Source organism: Pecten maximus, chromosome 12 (assembly GCF_902652985.1).
Source record: "Pecten maximus chromosome 12, xPecMax1.1, whole genome shotgun sequence".
Taxonomy (NCBI): domain Eukaryota; kingdom Metazoa; phylum Mollusca; class Bivalvia; order Pectinida; family Pectinidae; genus Pecten; species Pecten maximus.
In genome coordinates this window covers 20,896,828-20,916,196 of record NC_047026.1, presented here as the reverse complement: position 1 = coordinate 20,916,196, position 19,369 = coordinate 20,896,828, and the positions used below count along the sequence as shown (strand labels likewise).

Here is a 19,369-nt window from a genome sequence, read left to right as displayed (position 1 = left end):
CAGATGAATACATTCCCCTGCTAAAATACAACGGGTAAAATCTTAATCAAAAGGTGTAATATGTAAAAAAATTCTTGATAGGGGTACTTACTTGTACTTTCAGAAGTTGAAGCCATCTTGTAAAGGCGCGCGGTGAAGCATCCCGATCCTCCAGACGCTTTGGGTTAAATACGCATGTGAAATTATGGGAACTTCCTTACGCGAGGGAGCGAGAGTGCGAGGACGGCCGTTAATGACTAATCTCGCGTTCTCGCGTTCTCGACTTTAGGTCGAGAGTGCGAGAATGCGAAAACGCGACGGCGAGGGAGCGAAATCGCGACGGCGAGAGTGCGAGATTAATCTCGCGTTTTCGCCGTCGCGTTTTCGCATTCTCGCCGTCGAGTTTTCGCATTCTCGCGTTTTCGCTCTTTCGCAATCTCGCGTTTTCGCTCCCTCGCCGTCGCGTTTTCGCATTCTCGCGTTCTCGACCTAAGGTCGAGAGTGCGAGAATGCGAGATTTGATACTTGGCCCTAACGAGCCACCATAGTTAATCCCTTACTATCAGTGGTAAGTTAGTAGTTATTAACCGCTTGAAGAGACATTGTGATAAGTGTGCTATTATATCGTATTGGTGTTTTTCATGTCATATTCGTCGTGTTTAATTGAGCGGAGATTGACATTCAATACTTTAATATATAATTACTGTGTATTAACTAATGTGAATAGGTACGCTCGGGCTGTCTTTGAATACCAATATATGTTTTCTTAAGAAGTGGTAGGAGGTCAATTTAAACCTGTATATTTACCTAAATTACACACAAGGATACACGGAACTGAAAAGAGAGGTATCTTAAAATCTATTTATCACTGCCGACGAGAAATTATAAACACCATTTTACCCATTTCATACCGTCTGTTCCCTACTGACTCTAACGTCTTATAAACAAGTTACAAACGACTGATACAATTCCTTAGTGCATAGCATGCGATGTGGCATCCATAATAAACCTGGCAGTCTATACGACTTTTATTCTATAATAATACGAAAACGTCTGTTTGAAGCAGCTTATTCTGGAAAGCTTGAATCTGCTCTACACGATATATCTCTCCGAAACCACTTTTTGTTATTGTAAATTGTATATGTACATATATTTCATCTCACTCTTTTCAACTTTTGTCTGTTTGATGAGATGGCCGATATCAGACGGGCAAAACAGTGTTTTTATTAGTACGTTTTTGTCAACGAAAAATGTACGTACATATTGTGTGTCAAAACTATCTACTGCTAGTGATAGATAAATTTGTACACATAAAGTGAACGTACAAATCCTGTGTAAAAAAACCTTTTACTAGAAACACTTTTTGACACAATATTTCTACGTATACATTTAATATACTATCTACTACTCTAAAATATCAATTAGCATTCCTTTTATGTTTACAAATATGTAACTTGTTTTTAATGAGGTTGGATTTCACCCCTATTTAGTTTAAACATATCATCATATACTTTCTCTATGTGGTTTGGTTTTATCATATGATACGAATCATATTTCTTTCAAACCGTTACGTAAGTATCCGCAACAATGCATTCGAATAGAGAACCGATAACTTGTATCGATAATAAATTGATCTTAGGTCGTTCAATTATTGGTAGAAGCTATATAACATATGCACATCTAAATATAAACTCTATTACTACTGAACTTTACTCCACAATAGAATCAGTAGATCAGTTAATGCACCGAAATGGCTAACGTTACATACAGATCTAACACTACACACAACAAGAGGGGGGGGGGGGGGGGGGGGGGGGGGGGGGGGGGGGGGGGGGGTAGGTTGTTACGTATGTTGACATTACGAAAAAATGGAAAAAGATAGAGCATCATCAGAGATGACATCCGTTTCTATGGAAAAAAAGCCGAGTCACTACCATTGCGGAAATAATCCTCGTATGTCATGTCCCCCTGTCGTTTAAACATGTATAGGTAATCTCTACGTTTTCGAACTGTTCGTGTTCGTATACATGTCTATTATGAAAAGTATATAGTGTATCTCTTGAATGACCAACCTTTTCTTGTACTTGTACCATTATCATTCGAGATCATATTATCACTAATCATAATATCCTGCCATGTGATATTTCTTTGCAAAAATTGTAAACTTCATTTTTGAACGCTACAAATATCCCCCCCTTTCCCCCAAAGCAGGTAATAGGTATATACACATATGTACATATATATGAAAGTAGTTAAAAGGATTTGGGAGCCATCTGTTATCCTCAATTACATGAATACAGGTATATATCCTTTCAGAATACACTTTGCAGATAATACCAAGAAGGGGAAAGGGCGGTGGGCTAAGCATATAGATCTTTCTCTCTAAATGTAGCAATGTCTGTATAATAAGTCGTCTTGCCTGTTTATTTAGTTAATATTTGATGGTGATTTGAAATATCCCACGGGTGGCCTCTTTTTAGGGCCGTAATTTAATATACCCCATGCTTTTTTATTCAATAGGACTTGTCTCTTATAACAATGATCGAAACGGTCTGATAAAAGACGAATGGGTACATGCAATACACAAACGCCAATATATAAATCGTGTTACGAGATTTACAAATCAAAATACTTTATGTTTAATCTAAAGGAAGGCAAGATGGGGACACTTTTAGGAATGCTAGTAGTTCTCTCGTTTTTTACAGGTATGTGTTTTATGTGTTATTACAATAACATTTATAACAGTGTATCGGTAAGTGAGTAAATATTGACAGCTTGATGTTTAATCGCTACCACTAACAATTTCTAAATTTCATTTAACCTATTTTAAATCGCAGTTACTAAATAATTCTAATGTCAATTGCTGAAAACAATTCTAAAACTTCTGTTTGAAACAGCAGATATCAACATAAGCGAAATTCTGGACGATTTGAAATCTGTTCTACATGATATAGCTCTTCAAGGCCACGTTTTGTTACTTTAAAGTATACTTATATCCAAATCTTTCCCACTTTAGTATGTTTGATGTTTCTTGTTTTAAAACCGTTTTTGTCCATTATTTATGCTGAATCTGATGTTTGCATGCTGAGCCCATCTTATGGGTTTTTGTGGTGATTTGCCGTGTTAAATATGCACGCTCATGATAGTCAACACACCGTATTGTGAATTAAACTTCGGTCAAACATGTCGAAACTGGCCATTCAAGCTTTATTATACAGTTAAATTCATGTTTGTCTTTATCTAACTCTTAACTTGTTAAACTGCAACGCCGATAACATATGTGTATTTTTTACGAATTTGTGGAATAAATAGATGTACTCAGAGACCAAAACTCTGGTACATGTATTTATTGAAGTATGATTGGTAATGAAAAAGTTGATGCAAAAAATGTCAAATCAACCCCTGTTTATCAGGAAAAAAAAGTTATTTGGTTCCATGCATCAGTATAGATAAACAACTCATGCCATATAACTTGGCAAAGATGATAACTTTCTTGCTACTCTATATTTTACATCAAACATTTCAATCTTCAATAATCTTGATCGAGAAACATGTTCTTCACGCGATTTTCGGTGACTGCAATTTTACCTTTATCAGCCGATATAATTTTAGCTGTGCAGGAGCAATGTTCACTTAGGTGTTAAGTGTATGAGTTCGTAAACAGATAAATAGATCTTTTCGCCTACACTGTATTCTTTGTACACGAGGTGTTTTGTGTACGAGATTGTTAACAGATCAACAGGTCCTTTCGTCTACCTGTACACGAGGTGTTTTGTCTACGAGATTGTTAAATATCAACAGGTCTTTTCGTCTACATTATCATGTGTACGAGTTCGTTACCAAGTCCACATGCCTTTTCCTATGTACACTTGTACATTGAAGTGAAAAACGGTCGATTTGGTTGAACTGAAGAGAAGTCCATTCTGCTACGCTGGTTTTTAACATGGTTATAGATGTTGGCTATTATATGACCCCTTCGTTCTGATTAATAACATTTATACAGTAGACTTTGCTGCTGTACTTGTCATCAGTCTGATAAAGGTGACACATATTTTGCCGGACCGTCACGCTCATATCATCCACTAATTGTAATAAACCAAAGTATATTCCCGTCTGAAAATCTTTGATACTATATAGAAAATTCGATAATTTAATGCTATAAAAAAAGAGAAACGCTTAATGTATTGTGAAAGTTTTGGCTAAAGCCCAAAACCGCATACCTGAGTTGATTTATATTACTATAACCCGAATACCCGAGCTGATTTCGTAAGAGCTCAATTTTAACACATTAGTAATGCGACTATTCAACGATTTTTTCAAAGAGATTTATTTTTCTTCGTTTGTGTAGTTTTACCGTAGACTGACGTACATCCAGGAAGTCAATATGATAATGGTATACCATTATACCTATATTTAGATCGTAATGGTTATGGTTATTGCGAAATAGTTCAGTCGAAACGTAGATAGATCAACATTGAAAGGAGGTCAATTAACAAAAAGATCAATTTTATTTGTTAAACTTTTAGGACGACAACTTGTGTTTTTGTCCTTTATAGCATATATAACTGTATTATAAGGCAAGAATATTTATTTTGTTCAACCCAAATTATCGGTTGCATGATGTACACATGTATTTGACGAATAGTTCATAAATCGAATCAATATCCACTAACTTTATATAAATATGTTTTCAATTAATTAGAATAGATACATATTGAGACAAATGACAGTAATGAGGCAATGCTGACCTACGTTACGTCAACACTTTGCAAGTCGCCGCGGTTAACACGAAATATGGCTTGGTTTCAATTACCAAACCTTTAAATGACAACGACTTTAAGGATGTACTTCGAGTATAACTTACAATGAATATTGGTCTATCAACAAAAGCGCAATTCTACATTAAAATCTATAAAAAAAACAAACAAACGAAATAGGACTGTCGGTCAAGTTCTCAGGATAGTAAAAGAAGTATGAAATGCGAATACGACCGAGTGTTCCACAAGAGTAAGCGTCTCTTGTTTCATCGACAATACCATTCACGCTAATCTCGGTAAAATTCAGGTAATTTCACACGTTATCTGCACCAAAATAATTATAACATCAAATAAAAGCTTGCATGCATTAATAGGTCTTATACATTGGTAAACTAAGAAACTGGATTTTTTTTAAATACGTAAAGGTAAACATGGCTTAGGCGTTTACCAGGACATTTTATTACAATTTTCTGTTTCACACGGTTGCATTCATATTGAAAGTTGATTCATTCAGACGAATTTACATGATATATTTACTTTTAGGAAATTGTTGATTTTGCATGAACCTTTTACTCTCACCTTTAACTCAAATATGGGTGTTTCAAAAATTGATTATGAATTGTTTCCCCTTGATCAACATGAAACATAGACGACCACGTTGTTACTCCAAAAAATTGAAAGTTGAAATTGTATTGATAAATTGAACTGAATGTATTTCTAATCAGCCAATTTTCTGTTTTGACTGTGTTCAACCATTTGAATTAGTACATACAAGTGTATTTTATCTAGCCATATGAGGTTTTGTTTATATCTACCCATATGATGTGTTGTTTATTGTTAGCTACATGATCGTATGTATATCTTAAGCTATATGGTGTTTTATGAATCATTAGGTATATGATGATGTGTTTATCTTAAGACATTTGTTTGTTTTATGAATCATTAGGTATATGATGTTGTGTTTATCTTAAGATATTTGTTTGTTTTATGAATCATTAGGTACGTATACGATGTTGTGTTTATCTTAAGATATTTGTTTGTTTTATGGATCATTATAGGTATATGTTGTTGTGTTTATAGAAGCTTTATTGTGTTTTGTTTATTATAAGCTATATTATGTTGTGTTTATCTTAAGCTAAATGGTGTTTTATGAATCATTATAGATACATGTATATGGCGTTGTGTGATAGTCTTATGCAAACTCAGCTGTAATATATTATAATTCTGTCTCATTTCCACAGAAGTTTACTCTGCTAGAAGATACTACTCCAACTACAGTAGATCATACTATACGTATAGTTCAGGAGGAGATCCGTAAGTATCCCAATGAAAATCTGATCTAACCTAGGTAGACCTAACGACATTTATATTAAGCATATTTTCGTCAATATTCTGGTTTACTTTTTCATCTGGTCTTGCGTCTGTTCATTTTTTAAGATTTAAACTTTGCTCAACAATTAGGTAGTTAGTAAATGGTTATTAGCCCTACAGCAAAGAAAAAGATATAAGCAATATAAAAACAAAACCGGAATTTAAACTCAAAATAAAAAAAAAACAGGCCAGATACGAACGAATAGGATAGATTTGAATGCAGACCATTACTTACAAGAGAAATAAGAACAATTTTTCCGAAAACGTGTTATTGATTTTGTAGTCTTTTTTATGTTTCTTTTTAACTTCATTATGGTCTATTGTATATTTGCCTTTTAACTATTATTATCATATGTTTATATCTCACAGCACGGTGGGAATTATTGTCGGTGCAGTTGTAGGAGGTGTGCTTCTAATCGGCGGCATCGTCTTTCTTATCTGCATCATCAAGTTCTGTAACAGAAAGAAGACAGGCATTGTGACTAATCAGCAAACGTTTGCTCAAGGAAACGTCACTATGGGTATGTGAATCCAAAAAATATACATCTATATTTTAAAAGAAAATCATTAAACATCAACACGAGTAACTCATGATTAAAATAATGGATATTTTGAGTCTCGCATCTGTCTTTGATTCTTCGAGAGCTTTTAAAATTTCATGTTTAATTCATACAAAGCACTATGTTTTTATTTGTAATTGAACAGTGACTCAAGCCCAACCACAGTCATACGGTGCCTGGCCACCGCCTGCTTATCCTCCGCCTCCAGCTTATCCCGCCGGGTACGGTCAACAAGGAGGGAGTCTTCCCCAACCTGAATATATACCACCTGGTGTAGCTAAAGCATAATATTTACATTTGTCTGGCATTATCACTATATAGTCTGTTTGAGAGCTCTGGCATTGATGTACGTTTAAACGCCATCCATCACGCGCTACACTTATCAGCGTATTAATACACACAAACTGGAACTACAATATCAAGGATAATTAAGTTTAACAATTACTTATTTTGTCTACGTTATTTGTTATAAAAATATGCCATTTGCGCATTACGTTGATAATAAAATGATTAATGAAATTGTTTTTTTTTGTTTTTTTTTTCCATAAACTATTTTCTTTGCCAAAAAGCACGCGACCATGTTCCCGGTGTTAAATCTGCTGACTGCCGGTCAGGCGGGAATACCATACTAAAACAGTTAAATGCTTAAATGAATCCTAGAATGACACTATACCAGAAATCAATGACAAGTTGTCTTCGATAATTTTGATAAGATATAAACTATATTCTAACACGATTCGTTTGCAACGCGTGTTTTGATTGGTTGCGGACCGACTTCTAATCTGCGATAGAACCATGACATATCGTGTTAAGCCACGCCCCGTTCCTAATCAAAACAATATGGCGTCAAGTTCGACTCGTAGCGAAATTCAACACTCTGCACCATTTATGATTGATGACCCGTGATATTTGAATCGAAAGTGAAGAAATCGAATAGAATGAATTAACTTAATAAATTTAACAAAAATCGTTAACTTCATTCTTACCGTCATTTATTGATTGAAACGTTCATTTCGTCCGTGTGTAAGCATCTAAGGTCAAGTAAAATCCGAAATGAAATGGAACAAGTGCACATAACTTTCACATAACGATTGAGCCTATAGAAACACATCAACTCTGACTTTGTCAAAACGCCCATGTCGTTATGCATACTGCATAAATCCAAATATGTCGTTAAATCTTCTGTAACAGGACTTTCACAACAATCCAAATACACCGCTTCGTCAACATACAGATCGAACTCTCGCCAGTATGGGCGTGGCCAATTGACCGACTTTGAAAGCTTCTCTCTGATTGGTCAATCCGCCACAGTATGACACGTAACTAGCGGAGGTCACAGAGTACTTAACAGCGTACTTGTAGCGATGTAAGACAATGTATCTAAATATATGCGATAGTAAACGTGTTAGAATGGGGATAGTACGTTGTTTTTCGTGGCTATACTGGCGATTAGAACATGAAATTTGGTTTAAACTCTCGACCTATCGGTCTCGAGTTCAAACCAAATTCCATGTTCTAATCGCCAGTATAGCCACTCAAAACAACATACTATCCCCTAAATAATACATTTTATCCATCTAATGTTGTTAAGTTTTGAAATATATAGACCTGATCTACATGTTGTTTGCATCTGAATATTTATTGAAGGATATCCCCTCTCTGCGGGAACATCCCGAAGCGCATGCAATTTTACGGTAAAGCATGCTCTGGCCCAGTTCCCTATCTTCTTATTCCGTGTGAACGAAATCAGAAAGAACGTCGGGAGGCAAACAAAAATATCACTACACCTTCTGTGTCAGTATAACCTTTCTATCGTTATCACACAGTTCCTAAAACCAAAAAGTGGTTACGTTTGCCTACTGAAGAGCTACGCCATGGCATGCTGATATGGTCAAGAATAAATCAAACTGAATGTGTTTCTGGTTTTTGGTGTAATATGATGACGTTGCTTTATTTTGGTTATAAATTTCTCGTCTGGAACATTGATAATTCTTGTTTCTACCACAATACCCTGTGTTATTCAACTCTCAGACCATCAGTTAATCATTACAGCTGTTGATTAACAATCTGTGTATACCACACGTGATATAAACTCTGTTCGCGTTTTTATTGGCTAACACGGTGAACTTTGACCCAAGCTGCAATTGTAATTGACGTCATCAATAATCTAATGACGTCACATCACCGGGTCCCGGACGTCACCGTTACACTTTATTTGCATACGCGAAATTATACTTGGCCACGTTTCCCTTTAATTTAGGCCGGTATTATTGTGGTAGAAACTCGCTAAAGCTCGTGTCTTTTGTAACTTTAAAAAAATAACTTACTCGTGTGAAATAAATTCCATATCCAACACCCACTCGTTGTGTAACCTCTATATCTATCATATAGCCTACCTATATGTATAGTTTTCCGACTTAGCACCAGTTGAAGATTTGATAATAATGATAACAATTGGATATAATAATTTGAAATTTTTCATAGCACACACCTTTCACAGAAAAATGGCTGCTTAATAACGGTTTACAAGTTAACGGATGAGACTTAAACTGTACACGTATATGTGTATATATTTGCGTATTCATATACGAAGGCAGTTCTAACAGTTCTTACGTGAATGTGATAATATATGTACATGTACTTTTGTTTATGTGACTTTTTTATGAATAAATAATATCAAAAAAACATATTCGGTGATATACTTTGTTTTAAAGGTTTGGTAAGGTGGTTAAATTTGAATAATGCAACTGTTTTCCAATTGGCATGCAATATTTCCATATATCAAAAATACACTCAGCCTTTTGTGATATTTTTATTAAGTACACAACCGGAATATATTTGATCATCTTTGTCACCGAAATTGCATTACAATCCTAAGTAGTCAGTCAATGAGCTTAACGATTAAGATAACATTATTTATATTAATTTAGTTGCAATGAGAAATCACTTTCTGACAAACCAATTTTAACCCAGGATATGTATAAAACAACTTGGTGATAGTATAGTTGTCCAAATACAACCTGTTTACCAACGTATACAACTCTAGCCAAATCCACATGTTTTACATGTACCTGTTAATTATTCAAAAAATATCGTTTCGCGGTTTTTGTAAAAAAAACAAACAACAACAAAAGTTCAAATAAAAAAAATCTATTTACATTTGGAGAGCAATGTCACAATATACACTATCTAGGTAAGTTGGCAGGACGTAAGAGCATGCATGGAATTATCGTAAAAATATACCATGCCCAATTATCTATTTCATTTATGCATTTAAACAACCACACACTGCTCTAGCTATGCTTGGTAAACTTTTGATAGGTAGATGTGCCTTCAATTAAGTCTGTTGTTGGTGTCGCATAGCGATTTTATTTTTTTAACAGAGGACTACCGGGTATACGGTCGGCACCATATCATTTAATTGGACTGGGCGACATAATGGCGAACCTTCTAGGACTCCTTGCTCTCCTTTCCTATATCACAGGTATATATTATATGTGCAAGAAATTATTGTTATATGTATAATATGTCATACAGAAGTTTTAAAAAGTTAATGTCTCAATTTTTATGTTTTGTACTTTTTACGTTCAAATTTAAGTTTGAGGGTGTCACTTCCTGAAACCTTAACACTTATTCGCGATCATGCCTCGTTCAGATATTAATGTGAATATGAACAAGTTTATTCCGTGAAAGATACATTGGTATATGCGTCATAAACTGCTCTGCAATTTTAATTTAACACCATTACTTATCCAATTATTGCCCCTATCGAATGACTAGGGGAATTTATTAACCCGAGAGTGTGATATTTCCCCAGGCTGGATGTTGGAGGCCGACGACTATATCACTTAACTTTGTTCAATCAGTTAATATTTTCAGGTGAATAGGATGATTTATTATCACGACAGAAGAGAAAATATCACTTTCTCGGATCGGTTTTTAGAAATATCACATTCTCAGGTTCATAAATCTTGGTATTTGCCTGAAGATAGGTGAATAACTGTTTCATTATATGACATTTTTTATCAGCATAACCAGCAATAAATTTGGCCTACCCAAAATTTGTGTGCAAGTATATGACCGTATATTAGCTGTTTACAATCAAACACGTATACTGTGTTAGCATTCATTTAGCAAGTTTTTTTTATGATGTAGTGAAAGTAAAGAGTTTGAACCATAAAAAATCTGCAACGTTGAATTTGTAGTAATCACATTGGTTAACAATGCATAAATAAATGTTAATTTCACATTTTTAATTGGTTCTAACATTGCCTTCCCGATACTAAAGAGAGAACTACGTACGATGATATCGCTCGCAGCCCTTCGTCTAGATTTCCCCATAAAACTTCTAAAGAACGTTCCAGAGTTCAGAGTTCGAGTACCTGAATGTCGACAAAGTCTGTGTCAATTGCTTTTTCTTCAAATAAACTGACCTTTCATTACCGTTTAAAGAGTTTGTAGCACTGTTTTTGTACCATGATATATGATGGTCATCGGGGAAGAGTTCCAAATATTGACAAGCCGTTTATTATTTTCACTGCCGTCTGCAATTTTTATTGCATAGGCGGGTTCGAACCCCGGTCTGGCCGCTACATTTTTCTCCTCTCCTGTTACAAAATTGGCGCCCAACTAAAATACCCACGGTGGTGGTATAAGGGTCTTGTGTGTCTTCGAGGGCGAAGACTTGGAAAAAAGGAGGGAGGTGTGTAGCGGGACTGGACCGGGTCGATCATCGGTGACCAGGTAGCTCAATTGGTAGAGCATCCGGCTAGTGTTCGGAGTTCCCGGGTTCGAACCCCGGTCTGGCCGCTACATTTTCTCCTGTTACATATATATCAAGTAGATTCCCTATACAATACACGATTTACCTTCAATGAATTAAAGAATTTAACTAGTGCCGTCAGCACTAGTACAAATACTGAAAGTCACATTTATACTTACTTATTTTTAAAAACCAAAAACTATCGCACCTGTATGAAAAAAAATAAGTTTAAACATCTATATATGGTTGGATTACCTGTCCTATTCTATTACCCCTACGGACGTTTATTTCAACGGGGAGTAAATTGATTCCGATTAGATTACTGTCTTTCAACGGCTTTCGGCTTCAACGCGTTTCCATTTTCAATATTACATTTGTCTTTATGGTCACATGTTATTGCATAGGCGCAACAGCAATTAATTTTTCTGACTGGTAAAACTGATACTTGGCGAAGATTAACATTTCGAGTCGACCTGTTCAAGCGATTGTAACTGTCGGCCATATTATATATGATATATATGTGTAGCGGGACTGGACTGGGTCGATCATCGGTGGCCAGGTAGCTCAATTGGCAGAGCATCCGGCTAGTGTTCGGAGGTCCCGGGTTCGAATCCCGGTCTGGCCGTGCATTTTCCCACTCCTATTACATTGTGCATGTGACCAAACCTTGTTTCAAGCGAGGTGAATACTTGACAAGGGATACCCGAACCTGGGTTGTGAGTTGTGAAGTCTTCGGGTCGAAGACTAAAAAAAGGAGGGAAGAGTGTAGCGGAACTGGACTGGGTCGATCATCGGTGACCAGGTAGCGCAATTGGTAGAGCATCCAGCTAGTGTTCGGAGGTCCCGGGTTCGAACCCCGGTCTGGCCGCTACATTTTTCTCCTCTCCTGTTACAAAATTGGCGCCCAACTAAAATACCCACGGTGGTGGTATAAGGGTCTTGTGTGTCTTCGAGGGCGAAGACTTGGAAAAAAGGAGGGAGGTGTGTAGCGGGACTGGACCGGGTCGATCATCGGTGACCAGGTAGCTCAATTGGTAGAGCATCCGGCTAGTGTTCGGAGTTCCCGGGTTCGAACCCCGGTCTGGCCGCTACATTTTCTCCTGTTACATATATATCAAGTAGATTCCCTATACAATACACGATTTACCTTCAATGAATTAAAGAATTTAACTAGTGCCGTCAGCACTAGTACAAATACTGAAAGTCACATTTATACTTACTTATTTTTAAAAACCAAAAACTATCGCACCTGTATGAAAAAAAATAAGTTTAAACATCTATATATGGTTGGATTACCTGTCCTATTCTATTACCCCTACGGACGTTTATTTCAACGGGGAGTAAATTGATTCCAATTAGATTACTGTCTTTCAACGGCTTTCGGCTTCAACGCGTTTCCATTTTCAATATTACATTTGTCTTTATGGTCACATGTTATTTCTCATCTTAAAAACCTGAGTGACGGTCTCCATGTTCTTGTTACAGGCGTGTCTGCTGAAGTCTGTTCTGCCGCCTACACCTACTACTCCTACTACTACTACACCTACTACGTATACTGTAATGAAGGCTGTTGTGGTTATTACTACAGCAGGGAATGCTGTGCATCGTAAGATATCAATCCAAATATCAGACAACGGTTTGGAAAAAAGAAAAAACAATGTATCTTTTTATTCTACACGCTTGTATAGACGTCGACTTGCATATTTGAGTGACATTACCTCGATAGACGTCTGAGAGGCTAGACATATTTGTATCGGATTTATTTATTACTCGTGATTGCTGTCATTGTATTTTATTTCTTTTACTTTTAAAGAGCTGGAGGAACTATTGCCGGGGCAGTCATCGGAAGCATCATCTTCATTGCCTGCATCGTCGTCTTCATCATCATCATCAAGAAATGCAATACGAAAAGAACTGGCGTTGTTGTGGTAGGGCCGGCACGCACGACTGGAACCAACATCACTGTTGGTGAGTTTCATAACATATATGGCTGACGTCATTGTTGCTCATGGTTACATACACTACTTTATTGTTATATGTTTAAGTTGTTTAACATTCAAACAGGACGTATTGATGATATGGGAGTAATCTTACAATGTTAGGTATGTGGGATATGGTAATTCTACCCGAGCCTCGGTTCTGACCCTAAATTCTTCACCCGACTATTGTTCTCACACCATTTTCGTGAAATGCATAGGGAAGTCGATTCAACATGACGAAGCCGTAAAGAAACTTTGTAGCTTTTCCCAGTGACCGACAATGAAACCGATTACATATTTGGAAAGATGAGAAAAAAGTATGGTATACCACCATACGAAAAATAAGCCGACTATCAGGGTGTCAAGATAACAACAAATATATAAATCAATGTTGGTCAGCAATCTTTCCCAGAGTGCATTGCGGTTCCCTGCATTATGTAACGAAGGGAACCGTAATGCACTATGGGGGAGAGATTGGTTTGTCAGAGTCGATCGGTTTTCCGGAAACTGTGAATTGTTGTTTGACATCACGTAATATTCCTCCGCCTATGCTTGCTTGTACAACGAAAAATATCTTCCGCTGTAAAAATAAATTATCGACAACAGTCCCCATATGACTGAATTTATAGGTCAATGGTCACAATTGATAATTTTTTCAAATGACACATAGAAAAAAATGACACAGTGCATTTGTGAAAGTTATTATTCATTGATGTACATATAAACAGACAGAAGGGTTTTCCCAGTGACGTCACACAATTAAAAAGTAATTTCGGACTTGAGGTCACTCCGTTCACCTATGTGGGATTGAGATGTCCCACCTTGGTATACACCACATGGGACAAATGTATCTTATATTTACAAAGGGGTTAGAATCTGTTTTTTTATTTGAGCAATAAACTGCCTAGATGCGGCAGACCTACTGGTATAACTGCCACATGTGTCACAGACAAACTGAATGGTGCGCGCTAGCACCATGATTGTTTGTCTGTGACACATGTGGCAGTTATACCAGTAGGTCTGCCGCATCTAGGCAGTTTATCGCTTATTTTACGTTCTATTCTGAATATTTATTCAGAATTTATTAAAATCTCATGTCAATGTGACTTTACAATGTATGGCGGCCATCTTTGTTTACATTTTTTGCAAGTGAGATATTCATACGCCCTCAGGGCAACTTCAGTTATACTCTCATAGATGAAGCTGCTTTTGGTAGGGATTTACTAGTAATATATAAGGGCATTGCCACACCAAATGTAAATATATCGTAATATATCCTACATTTAAACCATACACTAAGACATTTTACACCACATCATATCCTACATTAAAAGCCATTGACTAAGATATCTGACATCGTAGGATATCTTACATTAAGACCGATTGACTAAGATAGATTATATCGTAACTTTTCCTGTATATCTAAAACTATTGACATCGTACTATATCTTAAATTAAAAAGCGTTCACTATGGTTAATTATATCGTAACTTCTCTTGAACATTAAAAACCACTGACAAAGATATCTTACATCGTAACATATCATATATAGTTAACCAAACACTAAGATATCTAACATCGTAACACGGTTAAAGTCAAAGACTTGGATATCATATAAAACTGTATATAATTTAGTTTCACTATTATCAAACTTGCAAATTGATTTTAAATTAATTTTGATGTTTTCATAGTTAACACCACCAATCGGCAGCAGCCTTATGGTGGATATCCCCAGCCACAGTACGGGGTACAACCATCTGGCGGAGCTGTGTATCCTCCACCACCAGCAGCAGTACCACCAGCCTACCCACCAGCAGCAGTACCACCAGCCTACCAACCTCCTCAAAACGCTCCTGGCAAACCAGCTACTTATTAGTGTACTCAGAAATGTAACGAGGAACCTAAATCATTGAAATGAGATAAAAGTATGCGTATTTTTCGATGTTACGACAACATTTATCCGGATCTGTTTTCATAATCAGTACAGTAGTGTTTTCATAGATTTTATTTGTTGTTTTCCTGTATCGATAGACATTTTATCTATAATTGCAGATATATCAATCTTTTTTAATTGACCAGTGAAGCTTTGTCACCGCATCTAATTACACGAGTGTATTATGGGTATATATATATTTAAGGAGGCCTTCATTCTTTATGAAATGCATTCACTTACATGTACACAATACATTAGTACAATCAAGAACGTTAATTAAATACATAAGGGTGACTTACTTAATGCTACATATCAGAACACGCTTGGATTATACTGCCATCTGGTTCAGTTCGATGCTTTTATTACATATATCTATATATATCCCCTGAAGAGTGGCACGATATAGCCACGAAAGTACAAGGGATACAGCAGATCTTTGTTTGACTTTTTATTCTATTATATATAATTCTTTTTATATATATATTTTTTTTCTGTAAGCCGGCGAAAAGAAGTTTAAACAAGGCATAGCTAAAATTGTCCAGAACATTCGGAAGTAGAAATATAGATTCTCATGTCGTACCAACAAGCACATTAAACAGTTGGAGCACACATTTAGCTCACTATTTTTGGCATTAAAGCTTTCATCGCAGCATTGTAGATATTTATACATGTATATAGACGTATCTATCTTTTTGTTTGAAAATCTAAAGATTTGGTTCCAAGATACACTCTTAAGAAGAAGCGCGGAGTTCAAATGGATTTCACGGAGTCATTTGAATGTTTCGCTGGAATGTTTGAATCCCCAATGGGTGATTTTATTATCTGAGATATTCTCTCCGAGTATTTTATATGGTGTTCACCCTAACGATGGTTTACAATAACAGCAAGGTTATTTCGGTTAAATCATAATCCATGATTACTGTATTTGACAAGCGTCGCGGTGAGTCAAAATTGACAAATTTAAATTTGAATTTTGTTTGTTGATATGTGTGTTTTCGGCAGAACAATGTGCAATGTCTTCATTTAAGATAATTGAAGTTGCTTTATGCTTTTGAAAAACTACATCTAACCTATATCTAACATAGTGAAAGTTTTAGTTCAGCATTACTAAAACCGGATATGACCGCCATCCAAAGTTGTTTACCCACGACACCTGTAGCTTGATTCCTACACTGACCAAACCACTCTATATTATAGTATTAACCCGATAGTCACATATACTTAAACCTAATTTATTAACATAATAAAGTCACATATAACAGAAAGACATTTTTTCTTGTAATAAACAACCAGATATTCTGTCCAGATTTTAAACACCACGTGATTTTTCCTAATATTACAGATATCAGCTAGAAAATCAAATTTAGATATAAGATTATATGTTATCGATACACTGCTATCATTAAATAGCTGTATACATTTTTGAAAATTGTCCATGTAAAATGTCACATGGCTTGCTTTGAAATAATCACTGTTTAAGGAAGAATGTTTTGCTGTGTTTTGTTTTCAATAAATTGTTTTAATTCAATTGCTGTCTGATTGTTTAATAATCAGTGTTCTCATAACATGCAAGAGATATGCGGACATTCCTCGCTTACGATTGGCTAACATTTCAATACAAAGATTTAATCTTACTACATTCACAAGAGGCGACTAATGAGACTAAATCAAGTCGAAATTAATTTCTAAGCTGAATAGAGAGGCGCAAAAACTCCATAATTCAATGCGTCTCATAACTTGCAATACTGTATTTGAAAAGAATGTCAAATGTATGTGTAGATTGGCCTAAATCTAAGCGGTATCATAATGAAAATGCTTGCCTAGACATATCTAGTGTGACCTTCACATTATACATTATACATAATGGTGTGGCCAGAATAGTGTACTTAATTGTAAAATCAACAACGTTGATGATTCCTGCATTTTCCTCTAAAAACAATAGCCAAAATAAACGCATGACTATGTACAATGTATGGCGGCGGGTATATGGCCTCAGTAAAATGTGTAATTTAATACAACAAGCTATGCAATAGTTTTCAAGTTGGTTTATTCATGTCCGAATTCTCAACAGCCTGCATAGGCCAAACTGAGTATATATACATATATCAGTAAATGGCAGATCAGCTTGGGACCAACCGATTATATTTAATATCAAGAGAATGCAAACAAATTCAAGTTCATGTCTTGACATGTACACATGGAAAATGATCGCGCCTTTGACCAGCTATGCAGTACAGAGTTATCGTTCCTGATAAACGACATGAAAAGTCGTTTTCTACATCAGCATGGCAATATGGCGACTGGAAAGTAGATCTATAAGTTTTGTAGGTATCCTGTGATTTAGTCATAGTTTACACTTTTTGTGAAGTTAACTTAAAGTCATCACGGGCTAATCTTTATAGTTTTTCAATTCCGGTGAATTGGGGAAGATAGGTCTGGGTATTATTGATTCTCTATGGGCACAAATAATGAAGTTATGTAACCAGGCGGATAAGGAAAAAGCTGTATAGACCATCCTACTCTTAATATGTGTCAATCCCCTTTATACAAACTACGTACAATTCAAAGCAACATATTTCCTCGATGACGAAGAAAAGGCTTCATGTATTCAAAATATTTGGAAACAATTTGTGATGAAAACAACTCTAATACAAGTTAAATCTCCAGATTCATCTACAAATCAGCCACTTATCAAGTCCTGGAATAACATCCTTATCCATGTGAACCAAGCAAAGGATGTTATGTCATACATCGATACACTCCATAAATATGTAACATAATTCATCAGCATGCATGTGAAACTTTAAAAGTTTACTCAGCAAGGTCTTGCAGTACTCCGTCAGGTGTCCGAAAAACAACACATGCTTATTCTAATGGAGATGTTTGAAAGGAAACTAGAACGTGTCATACATTGCAAAGTATGTTTGAAACAAGTTGCAGCAAAAAGAATTGTATTCGTGGGTGTCGTGTAGCTGTTTATAAAACCTATATTTCACGCATGTAAGTTGCCTGTGAGAATAGATTATGTGAAAATGCACGCGTGGCCTTTGTTGTTCTATTTCAGCAGGCTTCGTCCGTAGTCGTCCACCATGTGCTATTTGAAGTGTGCCGTCCGCCATTCTTTGACTTTTAACAAAGGTTTTACATGGTTACATCTTCGTTTAGAATTGTTCATCAGATTGTTTGCTATTTAAATCACCTTTCGTCCGTAGTCTGCCTGTCATTTCGCCCGTCCCTAAATATCATTATTTCCGCGAATAACTCTTCAAGGTAAGAAGGCAAATACAAGTTCTGAAAATTAAAGGAACTCGGAGCAGAATGAACTTCTTATTAACATTAGCTTCTTACTACCAATAAGAAGGGCGGGAAGACCGACCAACTTGCTTTATCACCACCGATACATCAAAACCATTTTCTAAATCATTAACCTCACGACTTCTTTTTTCTGGAAGCATGTTCGAAAAAGGAAATTGCCCATTCAGCTGAGAGGCATGCGCTATTCCCACTTCCAATTAATTGAGTGTGAAAGGGGGACAATTTCAACTATTCCACATATTCTTCCCTTAAACCATGGATTTATTATGAAAATATATGATATCATTGATGATAAATAATGAAGCTCGTATGTTATTATGTATTTATAATTATTTCCATGGTTTTTTTGGCTGTTCAAGTTGCTGAACCAAAATGTTTGAGTTGTTAGGCAGGGATTTCTTACTATCACTTGAATTTAATTTGCATTTCTTTTTAATAAAAACTCCGAAAACCTAAATATAATCATCAAATTCTGGATATGTTACTGATTGTCGATTCAAATTTTAAAGTTTTGCATGATGGTTTGGTTTGTTTGTTTTTGTTTAACGTCCTATTAAAAGCCAGGGTCATTTAAGGACGTGCCAGGTTTGGAGGTGGAGGAAAGCTGGAGTACCCGGAGAAAAACCACCGGCCTACAGTCAGTACCTGGCAACTGCCCCACGTAGGTTTTGAACTCGCAACACAGTGGTGGAGGGCTAGTGTTAAAGTGTCGGT

General features: G+C 36.0%; 2 protein-coding genes and 1 non-coding gene across 3 annotated transcripts; all 3 read left to right on the top strand.

Moving 5' to 3' along the window:
* Nucleotides 1-2,638: 2,638 nt before the first annotated feature.
* LOC117338918 lies at nucleotides 2,639-7,186 on the top strand. Its single transcript, XM_033900282.1, has 4 exons — nucleotides 2,639-2,684; nucleotides 5,978-6,050; nucleotides 6,477-6,628; nucleotides 6,813-7,186. Exons 1-4 carry the CDS (start codon nucleotides 2,639-2,641, stop codon nucleotides 6,953-6,955), a joined length of 414 nt encoding a protein of 137 aa, XP_033756173.1. The 3' UTR covers nucleotides 6,956-7,186.
* A 2,845-nt stretch (nucleotides 7,187-10,031) lies between these two features.
* On the top strand, nucleotides 10,032-16,868 carry LOC117339554 (protein shisa-4-like). Its single transcript, XM_033901233.1, has 4 exons — nucleotides 10,032-10,151; nucleotides 12,915-13,035; nucleotides 13,243-13,397; nucleotides 15,099-16,868. Exons 1-4 carry the CDS (start codon nucleotides 10,106-10,108, stop codon nucleotides 15,281-15,283), a joined length of 507 nt encoding a protein of 168 aa, XP_033757124.1. The 5' UTR covers nucleotides 10,032-10,105; the 3' UTR covers nucleotides 15,284-16,868.
* Nucleotides 11,983-12,054, top strand: Trnat-agu. The gene has a single exon. It is a non-coding gene; the product is annotated as a tRNA-Thr (tRNA).
* Nucleotides 16,869-19,369: the final 2,501 nt, after the last annotated feature.

What these genes read in the sequence shown, in the direction of transcription:
- LOC117339554 (XM_033901233.1), top strand. Translation starts at nt 10,106, where the DNA reads ATGGCGAACCTTCTAGGACTCCTTGCTCTCCTTTCCTATATCACAG. An exon ending in TCTCCTTTCCTATATCACAG is followed by an intron (nt 10,152 to 12,914) that starts GTATATATTATA and finishes TTCTTGTTACAG; the next exon opens with GCGTGTCTGCTGAAGTCTGT. An exon ending in TGGAACCAACATCACTGTTG is followed by an intron (nt 13,398 to 15,098) that starts GTGAGTTTCATA and finishes ATGTTTTCATAG; the next exon opens with TTAACACCACCAATCGGCAG.
- LOC117338918 (XM_033900282.1), top strand. Translation starts at nt 2,639, where the DNA reads ATGGGGACACTTTTAGGAATGCTAGTAGTTCTCTCGTTTTTTACAG. An exon ending in AGTTCTCTCGTTTTTTACAG is followed by an intron (nt 2,685 to 5,977) that starts GTATGTGTTTTA and finishes TCATTTCCACAG; the next exon opens with AAGTTTACTCTGCTAGAAGA. An exon ending in TCAAGGAAACGTCACTATGG is followed by an intron (nt 6,629 to 6,812) that starts GTATGTGAATCC and finishes GTAATTGAACAG; the next exon opens with TGACTCAAGCCCAACCACAG.